Here is a 21,927-nt window from a genome sequence, read left to right as displayed (position 1 = left end):
AAAAGTTATCAAATAAACGAATCAGGATCTGCCGAAGTTTTATGAATATTAACTAGGAGCCTTATGAGAGAACATAAAATTAATATTCATGAGATAAACAGTCGCCATCGTAGGATTCATGCATTTGGGACCCGCCCTCTTTTCTTTAAAGTTTGAGCTGCACTCCTACAATCCAAAAAGCCGCAGACCTGTGTTTGAGCTTGGAATCTTTATGTACAATCTTATGGAATAATAATATCACTATAAAGGTAAATTGACATTATTTTAACTTGTTTATTTGTGTATTTAATATGCCAATGACATCATTCATTTACTCTCTAATGTAAATAAACTGTATACTTATTTCGGTTGTAATATTTATTTTGTTAATCATTCTGTAACATTAATAGTACCTCCGGACTAAACTGAAAAAAAATGCTTTTTTCCCACAGCTGGGAATTCTACAGCTTTATACAGGTTTATTGTAAGAGGCACTTATTCATAAGTTACTTATTACAAACCAACAGGTGCAGATTACTGTGCTCCTGTTATATAAGCGTTTCTTTTTTCTGTTTCCCCACGTTTTGCTTTTTATGTATGTAAAAGCCTTATTAACAAGTGGATAACATTATATAATGCTTAACTTTAATAGCTCATTTACATGAATATATCTATCCTTATTATATATATATATATATATATATATATATATATATATTTGATTGTGCATTTAATAGATTAAATAATAAATTATATAATGTCATGGGTTATTAGTAAAGTTTCCAACGTATAGGTTATTGTGAAATTTAACTGTGTAAATTCAGAGAAGCATGACAGAAATGAGGTTAAATAAATAAACCCGGCTGATGAACAAAAGGAGGTTATATTGCTCCTCTCCAGACACGCACTGGCCATGTTACAAGCACAGCATGTAAATTTGTGCATAATAATTTGCATATGTTCCTGGTGAGAGAAAGCTCTGCAGGTCTACTTACATGCTGTGAACTTACTTCCTTTGAATATTAGCTCTGTCCTTTGACCATCCCAGGTCAAAAGGATTGGATCTCAGTAAGCAGAAAAAGTAATAATAATCTAATTATTTTAGTGGTTCTGAGGTTTTTCAAGTAATTAAGCTATCATTTTCAGTATCTTGCATAGAAATGCTGCTTTGGCAGCAACTCCAATAAATACCGATAAGGGATTGTCTGATAACTGCTGGCTGTCAGCTATAGGTATTGCGATATATTTTAAGTATAACACATTTCGTCTAGCTATTTCTCATCTGACAATACTGGCTTGCTGTTAGACAGGTTTGTTGAACGAAGACCAATTTACACCAAGCCGAAATGTGAGCATTTTTTCACCCATGGGTAATGTTTCAGTGTCTTCGCCTGAAGCATTTGTGGCCAATGGAAGTCAGAAAGTACAGGAAGTTAACAAAGCTTTGCCTAACCTTGTTTGCAGTCTGGGGAAGGGATTTCTTCAAAGCTCTCACAACAAGCCAGGCTCTAACTTGTTTTGCACTATGAGTTTTGCTCAATGATAAGAGAACATGGGCAACGGTTTCGAAATGTCAACATTCGGATTGCTTCAGTTAATTTCTCCATGTGATGCAGACTGCTGATTTCTCCATGTATCTGCATGCAGACTGCTGATATCAGAGTCACACATCAGGTGAAAGTGATGCTGGTCATTTTTTGTGGGTCATGCAGGGTGTGTATAAATAGCCTGCAGTCAAACGTCTAGTCGTTTCTTGTTTGAGTAACTCATGTTGGATGGAGAAACTTAAAAATCTAGCCCAACCAGAGTAACATGGACTCAACCAAGAGCTCAACCAACTGGATTGGCCTTTTTTTGTGTCTATCCCAGAGAGCACTGTATTAATATGTTTATAGCTGCTTTGAAGTGTTCATGGATTCATTCATTCTGTCTCCACCAAAAAGTTCGGATATACCTCTAGAGATCTCCATTAGCTGTGTAGCAGTTGCATGGAAGTTGCAATGTAACAACTAACAGGCCATAACAACTCATTCTGTCTGTACTGAAAGTGAAAATGCTTCATGATGCTTAAAAGTGTCCACTACGTGACTATTTATTTACTTAGTGATCTAAATCAGAAGAGCTGACTTAGAACATTCAAACAAATCTTTCTAGAATTGATTAAACCATCCAAAGACATTTGACTACTTCATGGATATCACGTAACACTTTCTTTATCTCACTTATACTGCATTCATATTGATGCTTAGAGGATTCCTTGTTGTCTTGCTAACCACTGAAGTGATCAGCACAATGTGTGGGTGTTTTTAGGTTGCTTTAAGTGGAAAGAATATGTCACCATAAAAAAAGAAAATAAATGCAATGGCACTTCATTTGAAAAGTGCCAGACCAAAGCCTAGCAATCTGACTGACATTTACCCTCAGATTTTTATGACTGCTATACACGCTTGCCTAAAATTTTCATAGGTGTTAATTTTTAGTTTTTATTAAAATATATATATTAGCTTTTTAAGATATAGGCCTACTTGAAAATTCCTCAAGATGAATAAAAAAATCAGTCCATAAGTTATAAATGGGTTAAAGTTAATTATGTATTTTGCTAAACTGTAATACTTACTTACACTGACATTGAAAAATAATTGGTGATGGAACAATTTTACATTTTCAAATTGCTAGTAAATTTTACAAATAATTACGAAGAAACATCAAGTAACACACTGAATTTAACACGAAGCTTTAAAGACTAAAACAGTAACTTACTCAAGCTGTTTTATTTGAAAAATCAAATCACAGTGTTTTGTTTTTTCCCTTTGCAGACACATTTGCATGCATAAATCACTGACACAAGTTTTCAGAGTTTCTCAACTCAACCAGTGATAAAAAAAATGCAATGAATGATGAGAAAAGATTTGATTAGAGAATTTACTTAAAAGTATTTTATTTTATGTTAATTATATGCTTTTTGTAATTATTTTATATTGTGATTTTTTTTTTCTTCTTCTTTATTCAAACATGTCAATCTTTTGCAAGCATGTTTATGGTAACATCCCAAAGATGTATGTTAATACCACTGAGATCCCACAGGGGTGTTTCTCTTTTGTTTCCCCATCCAGGTGCAGTGTGTAGTCATGGCTGCATGGGTGGAGGCGACCACAAGGGAAATGGGCCAATCGCTCATCAACCCAGACAAACCTTCAGTTTCAGCTTCTGCACTCCCTGGAGACACTGGGAAGCCAGCGTTGCGCCCAAAACCCCACCTCATGCCTAAACCATTTGCTCTGCAAAGGAACGCCACCGTCCGCCCAATCCGGGCCTTTAGCAGAGAGCTCCATCGAGCCGCCTCTTCTGAAGCGCTTTTGGATACCAAAAAAACTGGTGCTGGTGGTCCAAATCTATCAGAATACCAAAAACCAGGCTCAAATGGCACAGTAAATGGGTCTAATAAAATTGCAGCTCCTAAACCCGTCCCACTCAGCCCAAAACCTGACTTGTTGGCTAAGCCTAAACCAGAACCCACTAAGAGTCCTGGTTCTAATAACCAAACTGTTCCAAACTCAAAGCCTGCTGTGACCGCTGAAGATTTGAAGAACGTTCAGCCCAGGAGCAGAGCAAAATCTTTGGGTTCTCAGGATCAACAGATTCTCACGCAGAAGAACAGAGAAGAAGCAGCCAAGACTGAAACAGATGTCAAAGTGTCTTCACGATGCTGGCCGCCTCGAAATCGTCTCTCCGTTGAGCTGACCTCCAAGTTCGAGTCAATGTCTCAACCCGAGAAGGAGGTGAGGAGAGATGCTGAAACCAGTAAGACGGAGAAAGAGTGGCCACCACATTCTCCTTCTGAGTCCAAGCCTTCGAAGCTTCCGGTGGATACAGGAGAGATGGGAGACGAGGATGTCAGCGGAGGCAGCATTAAGAGACGGATCAGCCTTCTCTTTGATCGATCTACAGCAACTCAGTGCAGGGACACTTTCAACAAAAGAGACAATCCAGCTGCTGAAATATCTGTTGATATTAAACAGAGAATCCAGAATCTGAGCTTGGACGCACCAAGGACGCGCTTGCCATCCACTGGTGCTCCTAAAAGGTTTCTGTTTAATTTTCATCTCTTTTCATCTTTCTCTCGATACTTGTATTTCAATCATATTAGAAAACGTTTCAGCTATGGTTCTGCTTCAGCTATGTCTGTTATGACTCATTATTTGACACGTAGCCTACAATCACACCGGTGATCAAAATAGCGTTGAATCATTCAGGAATAAAACAAGAGAATAAGTCAATGAGCCATTCATTCAGCAGATTCGTAAAAAGAAAAAACAAACTCTGAATAATTGCGGACCTAATGTTTCAGTTTAAAATGTGACAAAATGTTCTATCTTTATTTATGTAGTAGACTTACATCAAGATTTTTCTTTAGAATCCTTAGATTCTAACCTAAACATTTGATTTTTGTCAATTTTGCTGATTTGTCACCAAGATAATGTTATCTAGCTGACTAACTGATTTTGTTAAAAATTGCTAAAGGGATTTGTTATAGTCTTCAAAACATCAGTATAAACCAATCAATTATGATTTATGCAATCATTTATCAGAAAACAGTGTTTTTATGAATAATGTAGCTGAGTAATTTGTTACAAATATTCTTTTTGCATTGGCCTACTGTGGCAGTAACAAAAAAACAAACATTTAATGACAAATATAAATATTATTCTTAGCAAACAAATACATTTAAATTATTTTATGGTGGGGCCAATGGAAATATTGGCAGGAATGTTAAGTATGTATACTTATATATGTTTCTAGCTTTATGTTGTCCTTATTTTCAAAACTCTAACATATTTCCAAACTCTTACATTTGCAGTCCACCATTTGTGAAGACACTAAGGACCTCAGATGAGACTCCAAATGAGAGATCATCTGAAAAACCTGCAGCGATAGAGAAGGTGCCTGTAAGTACAGCAGAAATCAAGAACTCTGCTGCTAGTGTGGAGCGTGTAGAAGAAGAGGAAGACCATGAAGATGAAGAGGAGGACTATGTCCCTGTTCCTGTCTACCAAAGGGCTGGGATGAGCCTAGATGTGGAGACAAAGAGAAGGGAAGAAGAAGAAAAACAGAGAAAAGATGAGCAGTTAGAGAAAGAAAGACAACAGCGGGTAAGACTTTTGGAGAAGGAGAGGAAGGCAAGAGATATAGAGAGACAGGAAGAGAGAAAACAGGAAGAGGAAAAGCAAAGACAGATGGACGAAAAGAGAAAGCAAGAAGAAGAACGAAAGAGAAGAATTGAAGAAGAAAGAAAAGAGGAGGAGAAGAGGAGGCAGGCCGAAAAAGAGAGGGAGAGGCAGATTGAGGAGAAGAGAAGGATTGAAGAAGAAAAAGAGAGACTGAGAGAAGAAGAAAGAGTCATGAAAGAAAGAGAAAAGGAAGAAGAGAGGATAAGAATTCAGGAGTTGGAGAGACAAAGAGAGGAGGAAAGACTGAGACAAGAACGAGAAAAAGAAGAGAGGTTAAAGAGACAAAGAGAAATGGAGGAAAGAAAACGAATGGAAGAAGAGAGACTGAAAGAAGAGGAAAGATTGAGACAGGAAAGAGAAAGAGAGAGACTAAAGAAAGAAAAAGAGATGGAAGAAGAGAGGAGAAGAATTCAGGAACTCGAGAGACAGAAAGAAGAGGAAAGATTGAGAAAAGAACGAGAATTAGAGAGAATAAGGAAAGAAAAAGAGATAGAAGAAGAGAGGAAAAGAATTCAGGAATTGGAGAGACAGAGAGAAGAGGAAAGATTGAGAAAAGAACGAGAATTAGAGAGAATAAAAAAAGAAAAAGAGATAGAAGAAGAGAGGAGAAGAATTCAGGAATTGGAGAGACAGAAAGAAGAGGAAAGATTGAGAAAAGAACGAGAATTAGAGAGAATAAGAAGAGAAAAAGAGATTGAAGAAGAGAGGAAAAGAATTCAGGAATTGGAGAGACAGAAAGAAGAGGAAAGATTGAGAAAAGAACGAGAATTAGAGAGAATAAGAAGAGAAAAAGAGATAGAAGAAGAGAGGAGAAGAATTCAGGAATTGGAGAGACAGAGAGAAGAGGAAAGATTGAGAAAAGAACGAGAATTAGAAAGAATAAAGAAAGAAAAAGAAATGGAAGAAGAGAGACAAAGAATTCAAAGACAGAAAGAGGAGGAAAGACTGAGACAAGAACGAGAAATAGAGAGACTAAAGAAAGAAAAAGAGATAGAAGAAGAGAGAAGAAGAACTCAAGAGTTTGAAAGACAGAAAGAAGAAGAAAAACGGAGACAGGTACGAGAACATGAGATGGAGATGGAAACGTGTGAAGCAGCAGAGAGATTACGAAAGGAAGTTCCTACGAGTTATGATTTGATATCTTTTGACGTGGAGGAGTCACAGACTCTGGTCTCCTCCGTCCAGCTCGCTGACGTCTCGCCTCGACTCGCACAAGTGACTTACGATGACTTTTCAGTGAAACCCCGAAGATGGGGAACAAGGGCGAGACGTTCCTCGACTCCGTCTCCATCCAGAGAAACTCCTGCTGCTCCTGACCACAGTCTACAGCCAGAATCAAAGTCCAGTCATCCTGGACCCCAAGAACCAAGCGGAGATCGGGTGTCTGTGCATGATCTGATCGGATTTGAACCTGAAGCTTCCAGTCCACTCAACTCTACAGAAAGCAGAACGCACACATATTTATTTGAGGCAGAAACTGAGTCCAAACCAGGGGACCTTCTGGAGCCAGAAACAGATGAGGTAAGACAAGTGGTGGTTAATAAAACACTGCAATACAGTTATAGATTTCCACTGTAATGTATATTTGACTTTAATAAAACAATAACCAACAAGAGACTTTACATTTGAAGCACATCTTAAAAATATAAAAGTAAAAAATTATGTTGGAAAAATCTACATTTATTAATAATAATCAGTGTATTTATTGTCCAATCTTAATAATATATAAAAATATCTTAAAAAGAATATAAAATATATTGGAAGTAATATATAAAAATGATGTAATATAACAATATAAAAGTTTAAAACTATATATCAAAATATTTACATTTATGATTTATAATAATCAGAAGAAATATAGTAATATAAAAAGTATATAAAAATGTTAAATGTTTTATATAAAATATACACTTACTATAAAATATATACAAATAATATTAAATATTTGATGATATACAAAAATGTAAATAATAATATATAAAATATCAATATAAAATAATGTAATATAGAGTATATAATTATGATTATAAAAAAATATTAGGAAATATTTACATTCATAAATTGATTAAAAAAATATTTTGTCTATTAGCTTGACTAAATCAATGTAGCAACTTGGCACCTATATATATAATGTGCAATCATAGGTGTGCAATTATCTGCATTTCAAACACAGCTCATGCAATCAGAAACACTTATATTAAATATACTGAAATCTGAATGAAAACGGGCCCCTCTAATCTCAGCTGGTTGTAAACACTAGTTGTACACACTCAACAATTTTGGCCTTTTTGGATTTCAGTAGTTTCATGCACACAGCAGCCAATAGGGGGTTACTAGCTGGTTAGCTTTAGCAATTAACCCCTGCTAGTCTTTATATACATTATGTGGGCAAACAACACCTGCCTTTATAACCAGCCATTCAAAGGTAACCAGATGTACTGAAAGACTTTGCAATCAAAATATTAATCACTAAAATGTTATGTCATTGTAAACATTTTACCAGTCCCACATTTTGTTTTTAAGGGCTCTTAACAGTGTGAAATACAATGTTCAACAGAGCTGAGCTCACAGTCAGGGTTCGAGCTGAAAGGGTTGCTCTGGTAGGGTTGATCCACGTCCTCAGGGCAGGGCCTTTGTTTCCATTGATCGTGTCATGTTGGAATTTCCCATTGGTGTCTTATGACGGCACAGAGTGATGTCACTGCAGGCGATGCTGCTTTGTGTTGGGTGTGTGTGTATAAAGATGTGTTTATTCTTACATGACACTTGTCCTTGAGTCAGTCCTGTGGCATTTTCAAACAACACCTATCGACTGCTATATATTTTAGTTTAGTGAGCACCACAGCTTGATTCCTGTAATAAGTTTTGGGGCAAGACAGGAAGTTTCTCTGCTCCGATCTTCATGTAAATTATTTGCAACGCCCTCTTGGTTTGGATGTTCACTTTCATATGCAAAGCAAAACAGAGAAAAAAAAATGGAGGGGGGGGGAGGTTTATGCTTCAAATTATCCTACAGTTAAAACTCCAAAATGTTTTAAACAGAAATAGCAAATTTGCAATGATATAGAATCATTTGAATATATTATAATATATATTATAATGGCTTCCATATTTTCATGTGAACTACTGGTTAAATTTGTAGATCTACAGATTAAGACTTTCTTGGTTCTTTGTGTGTTTACATCAGAAAAAATATCTGTGCATATGTGGGATTTCTCTGGTTTACACTTTTGTTCACGGAAGCATCTTCTCAGCATCCATCTGAATGTTGGCTTGGAGGGTACTTAATGAAATAAAGTTCATAAAAATACTGTGTTTACATTTTCTTAAAAGAGTGGTATAAATGTCAGCATCACAAGTTTTTATTTATAGGCCTATTAACATTTATAATATAAAATAAATAAATGTAAAAGTTAAAAAGCTTCCGAAATATATTACATTTATTAATAATAATTATTCCAATATTGTTAAACACAACCTCTATAGTTGTTCACATGCAAATTGCCATTATTTTGATTATTGATTAAGAAATATGATTGTTAAACTCCCTTTTTGTTGCTATTTTGTTGTGCCCAGCGAGACATAAGGTTCAATAAAAATAAAAAGTTTCTGAAAAGGCTGAAATATGGTAAAATATTAAATAAAATATTAAATAAAATTAAACATAAAACATAACACTTTGAACATAAAGTATAATTATTTATTTGAAATACAAAAAAATTTTTTTGTAACATTATAAATGTCTTTTTAATGTTCAGAGAATTTTATGGCTGGCGTACTCTAGATTTAATTTAGTTCTATAAGGTTATTAGGATTTGCCTGGTTTATTGTCTGCCAGGTGAAAATTGTTCTTTCATATGCTTAGTAAAGTAATATCATAACAAAAGAGAATGTTTTCCTGGTTGCTATGAAATTCATTATGATTACAGTATGGTACAGTATTTCTACCTCTTAAGCTCTTGTGACAGGAAGCCTTTTGAGCTGTTCAGAAAAGGTTATAAAATATAATTTCTCAGTAATGTCAAGTGGATCTGTTTCTCAAGTAGTTTTTATTCGCCTGAGGAAACATCTTTAATTTCACTTCTCTTGAGCAGTGTTCATCTTACCTAGAGTCATGATACAGTATGTACTGCAACGGTTGTGAGTTAGCTCCATGATTAGATTACTTTTCTCAGGTAACTAGTAAATTACTAGCAAATGCCTAGTAAGCAAACCAGTGCTTTACTTAACCAAAAGTGTCATTAAGTTTAACAAACACTATTGCTTAAATCAGGCAGAGGATTTTATGCTCAGGAGTTTTCACAAACATTCTTGTTATATTTGCAACTTTTTGTTGTTGTTGTTGTTTTCATGCTTCCAAGTGCTTGAAGTTGACATAGAATCAGTCCATATTTAAGTTTTTTAGCTTCTATGCCATTGCTAGGTGGTTAGATGTGGTCAGTGGAAGTGTAAAGATATACATGCCTTTTAAATGCATGCGGTGTAAGATTTAAAAAAAAGTCTCTGAAATATTTAATATTAATATTTTTATATGTAATTAAGGAAATGTCTATCTATCTATCTATCTATCTATCCATCCATCCATTCCACTCCACACTCAAACCTTCCCACTTGTTCTTCATCCTTCTCTTTCTCACGCTCCTGAGCGGCCCATCCATCCATCCATCCATCCATCTATCACAGAATGCATTGTGAAAGCCAATTCATGCAATATCCTTCCCATCATTATTTCATACTTACAATGGCTACTACATAGTTTCTTATCCTGTATGATTATTTCGTGTGGAATAAATGTCCTCCAGTTAAACCTATACTTATACTCTAAGCGTAACAGCTGGTCAAGGAGAGTTTATTACAGCCACTCACACTATATATGGCTCATATTAGACAAACACTGCCTGTTAGTCATGACAAATAGTCAAAGTAATGCACAGTCAAGTATAAAGCACCTGATCCAGCATTGGTTTGCATAAGGGTTTTGTGGTTTAGCATTGCTCTTCCACAGTTCAGGGATACAGAAAGGTTCCCACATAAAACTTTTTCCTGTTTTCTCTCTCTGTATTTTTCTATTTCAAATGCAGTGTCACATAAATGTCCTTGATCTTCTTTCATCCCTTCCCCCTTTCTCTCTCTCTCTGTTCCTCTGCGCTGGGATGTTGACACTCATTCGAGGGCTGTGTCTGTTTCCGGTACCTGTCCGTACCTGCAGCGTGTCAGGCGTAAGCGGTGGGCTTGCCGGAGTGCTGCTATGTTTTTACATTGGGATCTGCGAGAATTGCACAAGAGGAAGCTTACGAGACTTTAATATCTGGATGTCAGAAGATTGTATCCCCGGATTTGTGTTTCTACCGCATCTGAACAAGAAGATTTCACCGGAGGAGATCAACTGGAGGATTGATTGATTTAAATGTGTGTGTTGCGGAAGAACATGCTGGAAAAACGTCAAGGATTGATCGACAACCTGAAGTGCTTTCTGTGATGGACATTGGTGTAAAATCTGGTCCAGTTTGGAACACAAATCAAGATGCTTACAGAGATGCCAATGCATGTCGGCTATAACGCCATCTAGAACTCGTATCTGGGATTTATTTACCCAAAAACTAGTCGATTTCCACCAGACTTTCCCAACATATTTTGTCAATTGAGTGAAAGAAGATGGAGTTCTTTGGTAACAAACTGTCCGAGGCGCAGACGCAGGTGTCAGGATGGGTGGGCAACATGCGTCGCTCCTTGCAGGAGGCGGTGGAGATGATGACGGCCGCTCAGGAGCGTGAGGAAGAGGAGGATGAAGAACAAGTGGGAAGGTTTGAGAGGGCCATCTCACCGCTGAGAAGTTTTGCGACTCGTGGTCGACAGTCCCTTCGAAATCTCTCTCAGCAAAGCCGGCAGCGTTTTTCCCTGCGCAAACGCATGACTGCGGCAAACTCAAATAATGTAAGACTATGCTGAATGGTTTCGGCTCGCTTCTTCTGTTGCTTCTCGCTCTATCAGCCGATCTCTAAGGCATTACACTTTCTTTGACAGGTCTTCAACAGTGCGTTACATAACATCCATTTTTACTGCATGCTCTCAAAATATGCATAAGGCAGAAATGTTATTTGGAAAGTTTGGTGTTGACACTAAAATTATTCTTTTCTGGGGAAAAACTTTTTATGATGCAAAAATATCAATTAAAATTTTCCATTCTGTACAGGGATTTTTCCCTAAAATAAGAATGAAGATTTTTCAAATTATATATATCTGCACTAATATAACAAATGCCAAAAGGTTCAGCTTTAATGAGAAAGAGAAGTATTCAAAATTTAACTTACAATCTGCAAAGGCATGGACAAATAAGTTCAAATACTCCATATAATGTCAAAGAAATAAGAATCTGAATGAAGTAGAACTGGTTATGTTTGCATAAAAATTTTCTGTCACTGGCCTCAATTCTCACCTTGAAATCAGAATGAAGCATGACATAATGTCTTTAGAATAATTAATGCATTAAAAAAACATGAGCTGAGAATTGAAGAAACAGTTGCAATTTGTCTCATGTCTTTGAGCAGTTTTTCTTTTGATTTAGGGGAAAAAAAAACTTTGTCGAAAAGTAAAAATGCTACAAATTGCATCATATTTTGTGAGAAGGTGTAAAACAGGTACTTTATTTGGAATCAGCACCTAAGAAGTATAGTAAGAAACAACAAGTATTGGATTTCTTTCAGCAATGATGCAGGGAGATATTATTATTGTTCGACAGAATCCAAATCCAATACCTGTCACCGCCCAAACACACACACACACACACACACGTGTCAGTGTATACACATCAAATATTTTAAACAGGATGTGAAGTGTTCTGGAATAATTTGCAATCTCGAGCTGTCTAGACTTGTTTTAACTCACTCGTAAATTTGCTTATCTTCTCATTTTGGATCTTTTTTTCCCTACATGCATTTCTATCGGTCATGGCCGACCCAAAAATAAATGTTTTTGCAAGTCCCTTCTGCTCACCAAGGCTGCATTTATATAATTAAAATGCAGTATAAACAGTAGTATTGTGAATCTTTATTACAATTTAAAATATACTTTATTCCTGTGATCAAAGCTGTATTTTAAGCATCATTCCTCCAGTCTTCAGTGTCACGTGATCTTCAGAAATCATTCTAATTTACTGATTTGCTGCTCAAAAAATATTGTGCTGCTTAATTTGATCTAATCTGCATGACTCATGAGATGACTCTGGTGCTCGTAGAACAGCAGAGCAGTAATTTAGTCCTCTCCTAAATTTCCCTAGTGATTACCTGCACATATTAAAGCTCATCATCTGTGTTTGCATGCACATGGTTTTCCGATGTAAATGCAAATTTACATTTAAACTTACATTTAAATTTTAAAATGTTGCATTTTTTGCAATTCTGCATCTATTTCTATGCTTTTTTTTTTTTTTTTTTTTTTTTACAGTTTCCTTTATCACATAGATCATTTATGTTTTGGAAATGAATAGATGTCAATTAATATTTCAATAGTATTGTACATTATAAATCTGCGGGTTTTCAGTTAAACATTAGCATGAATGATAAATGTTAAAAAGGTAGGCACTATATTCAAAATGTAATCTTAGCTGTGATGCCAGATGAAATTGTTACAGTTGTTATGAAAAATAAAATTCAACCTTCTGACACAATGACTAAACAGAAAAAGGTGTTGGCTGTTAAGAATGGCAAAAGGGAAGGAACATTTCCAGATAATTTCCCAAACTGTCCAGAAATTCTGGACACTTTCAGGTACTTTTTGGAACTTTTTGGAAAACATTTTGGAATTTTTTTGTACGTAATTTTCCACCCCTTTTGCAACCAGCCAATGCCAATAATTAAGATATGCCAAATATCAGCCGGTGTATCTAACATTATTTCAAAAGAGTATATTTTTTAAAACCAGTAAAATATATATAAGTAATTTAGAACTTATTTCATTTACTTTATCTGTATCATTTCAGACAGCTACAATAAATGCTACCATATGAAGCTTTTTCTGGTAATATTAATAGATATTCAATTTTTTATTGATGTTATTGCCTCTGATTTGAAAAACATTGGGTTAGTATAATTCATTGTTTTAGATGATTGCCCCTAACCTCTGTTATTTATTTTGATCTTTGTCAATATAATTTGACTTTTTTGCCGCATGTTTCTTATACCAAAAGCATCTAACAATATCCCCTGGTTTCCATTACTTCAACACTGAAAACATTACAGGCAACATCTTTAAGAGCCTCCAGCTGTGTGTCAGTATAGAAGAGATGTGAATCAGGGGAGGGTCTGTTAATTCTGAGTAATGTGTTCAGATCAGGATGTAGTCCAGCAGTCTTTGCTGTATATTTATGGGATTGTCTCTATAGAATGAACATTACTCAATGTCCTGCTCACAGATACCTTGTTTATGAGGAAGTGTTTTGTTTCCTAGCAACTAGTAATGTGTGTGTGTGTGTGTGTGTGTGTGTGTGTGTGTGGGCATGTTTTTGTGACATATCAGGACACAACTCTGTATAATGACATGGGTATGACACAGGTATTACAAGGAGAGGGTGACTTATGAGGACATAACCCATGTCCCGATTTTTCAAAACGCTTATAAATCATACAGAATGAGTTTTTTTGAGAAAGTAAAAATGCACAAAGTTTCCTGTGAGGGTTAGGGTTAGGTGTAGGGTTGGTGAAGGGCGATAGAATATACAGTTTCTACATTATAAAAACCATTACGCCTATGGGATGTCCCCACTTTTCACAAAAACAAACGGGGTGTGTGTGTGTGTGTGTGTGTGTGTGTGTGTGTTTGTAGCTGAGTGTGAGTTTTAACTTATCACTTAACACTAAAATGATAGGCTATGTTTTTTCAAACCTGCCAACAGAATGTGAATTGATTCTGATCATAAATTCATTATATATTTATTTTGACGTTGACACTTTGAAGTTGTATTTTGTCATATGCATTATGCAATTCTAGAAACACTTTAGTTTAGGACCCAGTTCTCACTATTGGCTAGTTGCTTATGCATATCACTATATTTATTAGTCATGATAAAATATTAATGCCTTATTCTGCACAACAATATTTTAGATCCTTTAATCCTAACCCTAACAACTACCTTACTAACTTTTAATAAACAGCAAATTGGAAGTTTACTAAGGCAAAAGTCATTGTTAATAGTTAGTAAACAGTGAGAATTGGTCCAAAAACTGAAGTGTGACGGAAATTCTGTCACATGCAGTTGCAATATTATACTTTTTCAAAATATGTATGTCTTCTAGCCATTTGGTGAAATGTCATCTATCATAAAAAAAATGAGACCTACAAATATTTTGGTCTTCGGGGCTTCTCTTTAACAGTTTGACTTCAGGAATGTGCCATGCATGCCATGAGGTTCATTATGAAATGACGGCAAAATATATATATTTTTTTTTTCATCAGCTGAATCCCTTTGATATGAAGTATATATATTTGAGGATTTTTAAATTAATATCAAAATAATTTAACAGCACATTTGCAATGTCAGTTAACCGTCACATGACATGCAAGTGAACAAATATTTTATTAAATTGTAGTAAGTGGTATATTTTAATCTTTTATTTTGGTTATTGATATTCATCTTCAATAGGACGTTTATTATTCTATGGGATATCTAGCTTTTGGATGACTATTATTCCTACAGTTTGATTGAAATATGTTTATGCTTCAATTTCAGTTCACCATTTTACTTCCTAAACAGGGTTTCACTCATTTGTTGGTTGTTGTTTTCTTTGCCAGCTAAATGTAAAAAACCTGCAACATTAAGAAGACTGTCCTCATAGTCCAAAATCTGTTTTAAGATAAAGTTATTATCATTAACTAAAAAAATTAAGACAACAATTTATATATATATATATATATATATATATATATATATATATATATATATATATATATATATATATATATATATATACTGTATATTAATTGCAATAAACCTGGAATGTAAATATTTGATGAAAACAAACTGAATGAATTTATAACGCAAGTATAGGCAATAAATTTTCTAACTGAAAATAAATAATTAAAGCTGAACAATGCTTTTTCAGTATAATTCAGATAATAGTATAGATTATATTAATATTTTTTCATATTTATATATTTAATATATATTATATTACATTGTATTATATTATGTTTTAGCTATTTTTACACATCATTATACTAAATCAAAATTAGAAATATAAATATTGCCTTGGCAAATATCTAAAATAAAATAATTTTGTTTATTTATATAGTTTGGTTAATTTCAGTTAAAGTTTATTTCAAGTAACAAAAGTTTTTTAGTTTAGGCTTTAGTTTTGGAATAACTATAAAAACTCTGCAACTGAAATACAAATAAATTAAACCTCAATAGTAATATTTTTCAGTGGTTTGTTGTTTATAAAGTAACTTGGTCAGCATGGTCTAGTCGAGCTGGTTTAGCTTGATAAAAAGCCTGGTGACACAACACTACATATAAAGCTGGTGTTTTCAGCAGGACTTGCCTGTAATCTGAGTTTTGAGGAACATCTTGCTCTCATTAAACCCTTCAGGGTCAGTTGAAGGACGGAGGAGTTGAAGAGCAGGACACAGAGAATTTAATCTGGGAAACCGACGAACAAACTGAAAACAACGACACTGCTGATGAGTAAGAAATATCTACAGCATGATTCATCTTCACTTTCATTGCAACAATAAACCTTCAGTTGTCTTTTTATTTGTGGAGCTATTGAGAAAACAATGCTACTCACTTTTTCAGTGTCTCAAAGCAATGTGGCTTTTCCAGTAGCAAGTCATTTTCATTTCCCTCAGTGTCAGGCGACAAAATTACTATATTGCTGTGTTTTTATGTTGTGTGTACACAGCCTCGCAGCCCAATCAGTTTATGAGGGAATAATAAAACTCTCTTTTTAGACTCCTAAAAAACCCTCAACTGAATTCAGATCATTTTTTTTTTGTTTCATTTTTTTTTAATTTATATTAAATTATTTTGTTAAATTCTGCTTTTTTCTACATCCTCATATCGAAATTAGATAGCATATATTAGCTTTATTATTATTATTAATATATTATTATTATATAAATTATTAGCATTTTATAGTTTTATTACTGTAAATTTATGTGTTCAAGGTTGATGTCATCCTACATGAGATCCAAACTTGTTATACTTTGGATAAATGTTGTTTTTATTAATCAAATGAATTATATAACTTGCAATGTTACACTAACAGATCCAGTAAAGCTTGTAGTTTGACAGTTTTCGTTTTGTTGTTATTGATATAATATTATAATTGTTTTTGTGTTTTTTTTTCCCAGTTTTTTCAAAATTAGGTTTAACAAAATTTTAGTTAAATGTAAAAAAATTTCCCCTTTTTTGTAGTTATTGCTTTTTTATGTCTTTGTAGTTTTTAATAATTTAACTACAATTAAAACTAAATGAAAATTAGAAATGTTGATTTGGCGACTACTTAAAATAAAATACTTTTTAATATTTAACATTTATTTTATTTTGATTAAGAAAATATTTTTTATGGCTTAAGTTAACTATGATTGACTATAACCCTGGTTTAAACTATTCTTCCCAACACTGCATTATATGTATTTACCTTTACACAGACAGTCATCAGACATCAGTTTTGCTCAGACTGTCTCCTTGTGGTCATGAAAAGTATCAAACATCACTTCTCTCTCGGTAGAGTTACTGTACATGTGGCTTGATCTCGTGTTTTTATCTGTTCAGTCCCACACAGATCAGAATCAATCAAGCCTTGCAGAGACTGAATCAAGCCAGACGACGAAATACATCTAGTGATTCAGACACAGCTGACGTCACAGTTCACGAGGAGCTCGAACCTCTACCACTTCTTGAGGTATACTTCAGTTATTGCTTGTCTGCTAGTGTGTGTACCAAAACAATAACAATTGCGTGGTTTGATGACACTAAGAAAGAGCGTGGAATGATGGGATTTGTTGTCTTCTACCCAACCGCTGACGGCCATCAATCAGACGGGAAGATAAATCATGGATTTAACGCAAGTTCTCCGATTTGCCCGAGTAGATTACATACAAAGTCAATGCAAAGACGAGATCAGACTATGGATCAGACGCGTCCTCGTCTAAGGATGCGATAATACTATTAATACCATAATAACATAATACTAATCTTGTTGATCGTTATAATAGCATAGGTTTTCTGTAAAGACACAAATCAAAACAACTCACCTGTCGAGTAAAACACAAGTGAGATCGGCATCTCTTTCTAGTTGAAGTTTGTCGCAAAGCTACTTCCGCATTTGTCCACGACACTGTTGTCATGTGGTTTCTACGTCAGTAAAGGCGGTAAAAAAGGGTAACTAACATCATTGACAGGCGACTGCACTTCCCCGTGTCACTTTAGAATGGGAATTCTCTCATGATTTACAAGTAGTTGAAAACATTAGAGATATTGTTAGTAATCAGCTGGACAAAATAAGAGAAATAACACTAGCCTAGTGGCTTTGGGATATTTTACTTCAAATATCTTACAAATTGTACCTTTAATGTGTGTATTTGTGTATATTTTTGCATGTGTATTGCTGGATCAGTCTGTAGCTCCTCTGTTGGACTCCAGCGTTTTCCGATCGAAGGTTGAACTGGGAAAGAAACGTAGCATAAAGCGCACCAGACCGTCACGTGCCGTCCGACAGAGAGCCGCCCTGCCCGCTCTGACAGAGGGAACGCAACCCGACTGGAGGTTCTGCGACTCCACAGGTGGGGTCAACACATCGCATCATTTTACATTCAACATCCAATTGTAGCTCTGTGTCACATGATGTTACACTTTCAGAATCTGTCTGACTCAACTGTAAAAACTCTACAAAGCTTTGACTGATTTAACAAAAGCGATCTGTTACAGAAGCGAAAGATCAGTGTTCCAATGGAGCGGACTCTGAATCAGAAGAGGAACCGTCCCGGGACGTCACGTGCTCTCCAGCCCCAAGCCAGCCCAAGAGAGTCCCTGTGTTTCCTGGGATGGACCCTTCTGCCCTCATGGTATGTCTCTGCTGGGATATGTCCAGTTTTGGATGAACTAACTAAACCACCTGGGGTTAGGGTTAGGGTTAGGCTTGGTGAATTCAAAAGACCGTTCTTTTGAAAAATCCTATAATAATGAAAGACCAGTCACACCTTCACACAACCACACTCCCAGTTTCTATTTCTGACACACTGCTCTGCAGACAAAGCAACTTTATTTTACCCAGCCATCTTAAATACAATGCTGTGAGTAGCTGTAGTTTTTAATGTTTTAGAGAAAGTTTTCTGCTTACCAAGGCTGCAATTATTTGACCATAAATACAGTAATACTGTGAAATAACACTTTTTCAATTTCAAATAACGCTTTTCTGTTTGAATGTATTTTAAAATGTAACGGATTGCTGTGATGCAAAGCTGTATTTTCAGCATCATTACTCCAGGCTTCGGTGTCACATGATTCTTCAGAAATCATTCTAATATACTGATTTGCATTATATCAAAGCCAGATTGTGATGTTTGTGGTTTCCATGTCTACTTATTTAAATCATATTTTGTTTACAACCTTTTTAGTAACAGTAATTGATTACAATTATTTAATTACTAAAACATTATATTCAATTGAAAATAAAATAACTGATTTTTTTAATGATTTATTTTACTTTGGAATAAAGGATTTTTAATATTAGTCTATGGCTATGCTAAAAAACCAACAAAACCAGCATAAATCAGCTAACGTAAAATTTAAATTTCTACGTTTGTCTCTCGCAGGCCCAGCTAAAGCGGAGAAGTGCAGCGATAGAAACAGAAAGTCCAACAGAAGCACAGACGCCTCCGTCTGTCCCAGCACGCTCTCCCCGCACACCCACCATGGCCCTCGGCCCCAGAGTGCTGCCCCCTGTTGACGCCAAGGACACTCGGTACGTGTAACCAGAAACTTTTCATAAAAAACTATTTTATATTGCTTATGGAATGAGATGCAATCACATTTTCATTGTCAGATGACTGCATATTATAACTCTACCATGGAGCAGATTTATATAAAGCCTCTATAAAGCCTACTGTATCGTATTTGATAAATTTCTAAATGATCAAAACTTTACAGAAAAACCTGTTGTGCACAATCAACTGCATGCCTTGTTTTTTGACTATTATTTCATATGTCTTTAAAGTATTCATTTCATGGTGCTGTTTCAATGTTTGTTTTTATTGCTTTAATTATCCTTGATTTGAATTGAATAAGAATTAGCTGAATTATGTCAAATGTAATAATTGTGATTAATGTAAATCCAGGTCCGGCTCTTCACCCTCCTGGCTGCTTGAGCTCAAATCCAAGAAGCGAATGAGTCAACCTGAGAGTGAAGCGTGAAGCTCAGGTCAGTGTATGAGCTGGAATCACCCGCCCAGTCCTCTCATTCCCTTTTAAGGGGGCCATCGGATGCGAAATGCACTTTTACAAGTGGTTTGAACTGAAATTTGTGTTGTCAGTGTGTGTACACAACCATCCTATAATGATAAATATCCACCCAGATTTTTTTCTTTTTCTTTTTTATCTCGTGAATTAATTTGGATCTCAGATTCCTGTCTGTGTGATGTCACCCAGACCCAGGCTCCTCCCACGATTGTTGATTGACACAAGCGTTTTACCTTAGACCCGCCCTGAGTGAGCTGTCATCAGTCACATCTTTGCAAATCGTGTTTCCTAATAACATGCTAGTTAGCATGTTTCGCAGCTGAAGTTTACAGTCTGCTCTTCACCCCAAGAAGAGAGAGGCGGGGTCAGCAAAGCTCATTAGCATTTAAAGGAACATGGACTAAAATGGCTTGCTGTGAACAGAGCTGATTTTAACAGGATAAAATATTTTGTTTTACACTACCATTGAGCAATTTTAACCAAAGATACTAAAGAATCATATCAACTTGTGGAATATGGGCATCCCATGACCCATTTAAATAATGAAGCCTCCTGAATAAATATCCCTTGAATATTTGCATGTTACTCCCTTCGTCTCCAGTAGATGGGGACAAAATCCACATTTATATCACTTCATTTGGTTCCTCTCTCAGTTCAAGGCCCTTAACCCTGCTGTCTTGTTTCACAGGTCCGATGCAGTTTGTTGAGAGGAACTCCTCTGCCACAAAGATACCAAAGAATCCGACTTACACAAATCATCTTTCGTTCTAATACTGACTGAGTACCAGAATCTTTCGAGGATGAGTCCTGGACTGAACTGTTTGGAGGCTTTGCCAAGATGATGTCCTCTTACGCACATTTTTAGTTTTACATGAATGTCTGTCATAATTGCTTGGCAGCATTAGAGATGGTGTGCCTGAAAAGCAAATGCTGTTTACTGTCAGTCTCAAACCAAGTTAATTTTACCGTTATTTCATTTTGTTTACATTCATAAATCCAACAGATCTTTTTTTCCAAAGTGAGGTTGGTTCATCCATCAATCAGGGCCCTAATGTGCATATCTTCTGTTCTCTGATCTCTGATCGTGGAGAAACACAAATCAGTTTAGCTTCATGCTACAATGCACTTTAAATGAGTTGGATCACTGGAAAAGTTGCATTAGGGCTCATAGGCATTTTATTGCATTTGTTTTTTTTTTTTTTTTTTTTTTTATCAGAATTTAAATATTGTGTTTCCAAAACTTTTAAAAAAAAAGTCTGACCTTAAGATGTTCATTGCTACATGAAACTACTTTTTCTTTCTCTAAATAGTTTTTGTTTTGTTTACATGTGCCATTCCTGATTATCATTCACAGGGTTTTGTTTTATTGCCAGTGCCTTTACAGTTCTGCCAAGAGCACTTTTACAAACAGAAATCAGACTTATAATGTATGATAAGATGTGTTTAATTGTGCTCTTTTGAAATGTTTCTTTTTTTCTCCAGTCGTTTCTTTTGAGACTACAGCTGTGTAAATTGCTGCTAGAGGAAAATGTTTACCTGTTTAATGTTGGGAAATGGGAGTTGTGTTTTATAAATTATGAATGATGAATTACAATCATCTTGATTAAATATTTTTCTAAATGGGAAGCAAGTTTGTTTTTGTGTATTTTACTTTCTTCTGTGTGTTAGGACTGAGATATCAGAAGGTTTCAGTAGAGACAAAGACAGGGCTATGAAAACAGTCCTTTATGTAGCATTATATTTGAAAACATTTTAAACCTAAATTAAGGCATTTATAATTTTTTTTTTGTAATTATTGATAATTAATTTCCTTTCACCCAAAGTCTTTATAAAAAGCCATTTTGTTTAATATATATATATATATATATATATATATTTCAATGTTTTTTAAAACAGATTCAAGGTGCATCCCTTGTCTTTTGTAAATGGAATTTAAAATGAATAAAAAAAATATTGCATATTAATTAATTGTTACTTTCAGTTGCATTTTATACCAAAATGAAGCCATTGTTTATTTATTTATCCATTTCAAACATGAATTCAGTGTTTATTTATTTTTTCATTTTTTATGAAATAATAATCTTTTTTAAGGTGCATCCCTATCTTTTGTAAATGCAGTTTGAATTTAATTTAGTATATACAGTATAGAGGGTAGTGGGATACACATATTGTTACATTTACATACGTTTTAATTAAGCCAATAAATTGCATCCACCAAATCTTTATAAAGTGCAATTTAAATTTTAAATATAAATTTGAAACCTA

At 35.0% G+C, this 21,927-nt stretch overlaps 1 protein-coding gene across 1 annotated transcript; it reads left to right on the top strand.

The window, feature by feature from the left end:
- Nucleotides 1–127: 127 nt before the first annotated feature.
- Nucleotides 128–21,288, top strand: tnks1bp1 (tankyrase 1 binding protein 1). The gene is made up of 10 exons (XM_026240399.1): nt 128–248; nt 3,093–4,063; nt 4,838–6,737; nt 15,791–15,885; nt 16,978–17,107; nt 17,822–17,987; nt 18,133–18,269; nt 19,020–19,168; nt 19,542–19,624; nt 20,351–21,288. Exons 2-9 carry the CDS (start codon nt 3,108–3,110, stop codon nt 19,615–19,617), a joined length of 3,609 nt encoding a protein of 1,202 aa, XP_026096184.1. The 5' UTR covers nt 128–248; nt 3,093–3,107; the 3' UTR covers nt 19,618–19,624; nt 20,351–21,288.
- The last annotated feature ends 639 nt before the right edge of the window (nt 21,289–21,927 follow it).

The sequence above is a fragment of the Carassius auratus genome, linkage group LG30F (assembly GCF_003368295.1).
Source record: "Carassius auratus strain Wakin linkage group LG30F, ASM336829v1, whole genome shotgun sequence".
Classification (NCBI taxonomy): domain Eukaryota; kingdom Metazoa; phylum Chordata; class Actinopteri; order Cypriniformes; family Cyprinidae; genus Carassius; species Carassius auratus.
Note: the sequence above shows the minus strand (reverse complement) of the source record. Positions and strands in the feature narration are given on the sequence as shown.

What these genes read in the sequence shown, in the direction of transcription:
- tnks1bp1 (XM_026240399.1), top strand. Translation starts at nt 3,108, where the DNA reads ATGGCTGCATGGGTGGAGGCGACCACAAGGGAAATGGGCCAATCGCTC. An exon ending in GAGGTTCTGCGACTCCACAG is followed by an intron (nt 17,988 to 18,132) that starts GTGGGGTCAACA and finishes GATCTGTTACAG; the next exon opens with AAGCGAAAGATCAGTGTTCC. An exon ending in TGGACCCTTCTGCCCTCATG is followed by an intron (nt 18,270 to 19,019) that starts GTATGTCTCTGC and finishes TGTCTCTCGCAG; the next exon opens with GCCCAGCTAAAGCGGAGAAG.